Source organism: Culex pipiens, chromosome 1, assembly GCF_016801865.2.
Source record: "Culex pipiens pallens isolate TS chromosome 1, TS_CPP_V2, whole genome shotgun sequence".
Classification (NCBI taxonomy): Eukaryota; Metazoa; Arthropoda; class Insecta; order Diptera; family Culicidae; genus Culex; species Culex pipiens.
In genome coordinates, this window is record NC_068937.1 from 108,526,531 (window position 1) to 108,531,269 (window position 4,739).

Here is a 4,739-nt window from a genome sequence, read left to right on the forward strand (position 1 = left end):
GTTTACCGAATTTTAAACTGCTGAACAGTTCGATAAACCGAAAATTACCGAATTCGGTAAAAAGTTACCGAAATTCGGTAACGAAATTCATTTTTGTTCATCGTACAGTCGAAATTCTGTAAAATTTTGGTCATTTTGACAGATGGATTACCGATCGAATTCGGTAAAAAAAATCTAAGTGTGTAGTAACTCGCATACATGATTCTTTGAAAATCAAGCTTTAAAATTTAAAAAAAAACAAACACTCAAAATAATTTAAGGAAATGTATCTTTAAAAACATCTCTAGCTTTTAAACAAATATCACGAGCACCGTTTTTGTTTAACTCAGAGCTCCTCCATTTGTAAGTTTATCCACCGCAGCCATGCCTGTTCGTTCCGTTAACCAGCGAAGCGTAACGCAACATTGCAATCAAAATGAAAAGAAAATTAAAGACCTAAAAAAGTGAAACACACCTGGAAGGCCCACCCAACCCGCACACAGCTATAGGCAGGGTGGTATGCACTAATCGTTTCATCTTGGAAATTAAAAGAAAAACCTGCCCGAGTGTCTTTAAAAATCATTTACAGCAAGTCGTTAAACTTTAAGTACTTGTTTGTGTTCGCAAAGCCTAGCGCTCAAACGGTGACCGCTGTTGCGTCCAAAGTGATAATTTAAATATGGCGAAATGCTAAAGACGCGCCTCGACTGTATCGATTCCAGTTAATGGGACATCAACGATTCCGCAGGACTCTGGCGATCATAAAATTGAAACCCAAAGTGCTCCATAAAGATAAATGACTCGCGTGTGTGCTACCAACAATCGACAATTCGGTTTCTTTTATTACGGCTAAATGATTAGCCGGTCGGAACTACACAGTTGACACGGTCTCCGAAGGGTAGTGGTTCTCCAGGAAGCTTGCCACGATTAATCCTTCCCGGGTCAGTGGCCACTCTAGATTACGTGCAGCGGTTTCTCGAGCCCGATTTGCTTCGGCCTGGGAAAACAGCGGACCTAGCGTCTCCAAAAGGAACTCCAGCTAGAAAGTGGGGGATTTAAAATCAATTAATTTGAAGCGATTTTATGAAGTGGTATCTACCCTTTCTAGCTCTGCTTGATTGTTCGTTCTTGATGCAATATTGCGAAGTGCAGTATACATCGTGTTCTGTCCAAGAATTCTGGAAGTAAACATGGTTTATAAATTTAACAGCAATACACATATTACAACTCACGAGATGACATATCCATAAGCATCAACGAGGAAATCGATCAAAGCATCGACTCCATCACGACTTCCTGCGGCAACGGCGCTAAGAATTCTCCTACGTTCAGCCATTGTGAAATTCACCTGAATATCTCCACCCACGGCTGTGTATAGGAATGCTCGGAGCTCTTCCTGATCATTCGAACATCCCAAAGAGTCAATCAGAAGGTTTCGATGCGCCTTATTCGTCGAAGTCTTCAGAAGATCATACACAAACACAAATGCTCGCTTGGTTGAGTCCCGCAAACCGTAGCAGTACGTTACAGCAGCAATATCTGGGTGTACAGTGCCATCGGACTCGGCAGTTTCCTGGAGCAAATTACCCGTACGAGTCAAGCAATCTTCCTGTCCCGTCGAACAAGCCCAGGTCGAAATGGTTTGCTTCAGATATTTGTGCAGGTTTGATTCATCGTCTCCGACGGAATCAATCTCCATAGTGCCGTAGACACGTGCAATGATTGTGTGCACAAATCGTGCGAATCCGTCGTGTTGCTCGGTTCCGCGAACGCGATTGTGGAAGTGGCTCAAAATTGAGCTGGCGGCCGTCCAGGGTGGATATTCCAGCTCGTCACGTAAATACTCCATCAAGTCTAGACACACTTCCATATCAAGACGATTAGAGCGGGCGAGCTCGAATGAGTCGTCCAACAGCTGAGCACGATTTAGCCGGTGTACGCTGGCCCAGTTCTGGACTAGTGCGTCGATGATGAGATACCAGTTACGCACATCATAATTTACGCGATAAAAGCCAACCTGGCGCTTGTTGACGATAACCCAGCGGTCATCCTGCACGTTGGTCGAAAGTCGAACGGCTCTACCTGTGAGCCAGATCCAAGATAAGTCGTTGAAGTCGGCAAATGATTGATTGACCAGATTGTACGGTACAATCCATGTCTGCTGACTGTTAGCTTCAATAAAATCGTTAAAGTATCGTTCCTGAGAGATGATGATCTCGTTTGAAACATAATTTCTGCGAACATTCAGTACCGGGTACCCAGCCTGCTCGGTCCAGCTATTGACAAAATCAGCCATCGAAACTCCATCCGGCAAGATGTCCAAGTGATCAGCCACTTGCTCCATTGCATTAGCCAACAGTGTCGGATTTACAGACTGTAGACCGTTCTCGCTCAAGTAGATCTGTAACATTTCCTTCCAAGCATCATCACCCAGAACTCCGCGGAACATGTTCACAACCGATCCTGCCTTATCATAGGCAACGCTATCAAACAAACTACCGATCAGGCTATTCGTTGCTCCTCTGCTGTAACTCATCGGACGCGTTCCATCCTGTCCATCGGCATACAGCGCCCAATGAAGGACATCCAGGTTGAACATCTCAAAGTACTCCATTCGAGGGGCGGCAAGATTTGCAGCGTAGTATTCATAGAACGTTGCGAATCCCTCGTTCAACCACAAATAGCTCCACCATTCGGTAGTAACCTTGTTTCCGAACCACTGATGAGCGTACTCGTGAGCGATTATCGTAGCGATAAACGTACGTGTACGGAACGTCGTCTTCTCCGGATCATCCAACAGGTACTGCTCCCTGTAAAGTATTCACCAAGGCTAATCTCTAACAACCCTCACATTTGAGACAAAACCACTTACTGATACTTGCAAAGTCCCCAGTTCTCCATTGCACCAGCCGAAAAATCCGTCACCGCGACCTGGTCCATCTTCGGCATATAAGTACTGTAAGGAACTCCGGTGTACTCGTCGAACGCCTGCAGCGTGGCCACTCCCGCAGCAAGGGCAAACTCCGTCTCATTGATCGCGTTCGGACGAGCAAAAATACGCTGAGTTCCCTCCTCACGGAACTCAAAATCCGAAATCATAAACGCCATCAGGTAAACCGACATAACCGGAGTCCGTTGGAAGCGAGTCAGCTGGAAACCATCGCTGCGTAGAAACTCCTCCGAAACGGGCATGTTCGACACCGCGCTATAACTTTGGCTGTGAATCAGCTCCAGATCGATTGTCACCTTCAACGCCGGTTCATCGAAGCACGGGAACGCGGTTCTTGCGCTAATGGCCTGGAACTGCGTCACCGCATAGTACCGTTCTTCACCCTGATCGTCCTGGTAGGTCGCAACGTAGAAACCATCCTGGTCAAGCCGTAAATTTCCCTCAAATTCCAGGCACAGAATGTAAGACACCCCGGGGATCAGATTGATCCGGGACGAGAAAATGATAAACTCTCGCCGATAGTCAAACTCATATCGCGGCCAGTCCAGCAAAATCTTTTCCGGCTCCGCACCCGCTCCGTAAATGTACAGCTCGGCCTTTTCCAACTCTAGTCCACGGTTGTGCACGTACACGCGTCTCGTCGGGGAACTCACATTGAAGTACAGATCAACTTTTCCCTTGAAGGCACGATCTCCTGCGTGGATGCTAGATTCTAGCTGAACCCAGTAGTGAAAAGGAATCACATTTTCCGGCAATCGGTACGGAGTTTCAATCGGATTTCTCTCGTCGCTTTCCACGTGAGCTTCTTCCAGCGCCTTGTACCGATCCTCAAAGTTCATCAAATCGGGCAAACTGCCCAAGTCTAGGCTTCTCGGGTGAGCAAACCCGGTATGGCTTGAGGCTGCTACTGCGAGCAGCAATATTATTTTAAGAGGTATCATTGCGTACCGAAAGTTGAAACTAAACTGAATTCGGCAGCGGACTGTCCTTAATGTATACCGTGCCAAAGATAAGCACCACATTTTGGGACAGTTACGCCATACTATTCATATCTTATCTTCTTGGATTAGGTCTTTGTAATCGATTTATTGAATTGCAATTTGGAATTTTGGAAGCGTTGGTTATTGAATCGGATTAATCCAGGCTTAAAATATCATACGCTCACTGGCTGAACCATTGATAAGATTTACAGTTTTAGACACGATCAGAATACAACAAGAAGTGAGTAACTGAATATTTGAGTGAAAATGGAAAAGCCTTCTTATATGATTTATTACTTTATTACCGGAAAATCACGCACAGTCCAGACTCGATTATCCGAAGCCTTGATCTCCAAAGTTTCGATTATCCGTAGTTCAATTATCCGATGGTTTGTATGGAACTTCGGATAATCGAATCACGAACAATTTCTCTTTATATTTTATTCATATTCTTATATTTATCATCAAATTGGAGTTCTGCAACCCCATTTTAGTCAATTTTGAATAGTTGATTGCCTTTTAAATAAAATAAAAGCATTTTTTCAATATTTCGTCACCGCCATTTTGGCCGCCATTTTGGATTTAAAAATTTTGAATCATTTTAGCGTAGTTAAGGAATCATACTTGAGCTTAACAATCAAAAATAAGACAAAGAAAAAAAATCGTGACTCGGAAAAATCGAAATTTTTCCGAGGCCTTCAAATAAAAAAATCTCATTCATATTTCTTGACCGGATTCTTCGGATTGCTGCAGTCTTATAACTTTTTCAACAACTACGATTCCTACTCAGTATTTTGAAGATCTAGCGACTCCGGTAAAAGCTTCTAAAC

The 4,739-nt window shown here is 44.2% G+C and overlaps 1 protein-coding gene across 1 annotated transcript; it reads right to left on the reverse strand.

The window, feature by feature from the left end:
• Window positions 1-248: 248 nt before the first annotated feature.
• Window positions 249-3,907, reverse strand: LOC120423419 (aminopeptidase N-like). Its single transcript, XM_039587222.2, has 4 exons — window positions 2,852-3,907; window positions 1,212-2,789; window positions 1,079-1,157; window positions 249-1,018 (listed from the first exon to the last, which is right to left on the reverse strand). The coding sequence occupies exons 1-4, from the start codon at window positions 3,868-3,870 to the stop codon at window positions 851-853; spliced, it is 2,844 nt and encodes a 947-aa protein (XP_039443156.1). The 5' UTR covers window positions 3,871-3,907; the 3' UTR covers window positions 249-850.
• Between the last annotated feature and the right edge of the window lie 832 nt (window positions 3,908-4,739).

What these genes read in the sequence shown, in the direction of transcription:
- LOC120423419 (XM_039587222.2), bottom strand. Translation starts at nt 3,870, where the DNA reads ATGATACCTCTTAAAATAATATTGCTGCTCGCAGTAGCAGCCTCAAGC. An exon ending in TGGGGACTTTGCAAGTATCA is followed by an intron (nt 2,790 to 2,851) that starts GTAAGTGGTTTT and finishes AATACTTTACAG; the next exon opens with GGAGCAGTACCTGTTGGATG. An exon ending in GCTTATGGATATGTCATCTC is followed by an intron (nt 1,158 to 1,211) that starts GTGAGTTGTAAT and finishes GTTTACTTCCAG; the next exon opens with AATTCTTGGACAGAACACGA.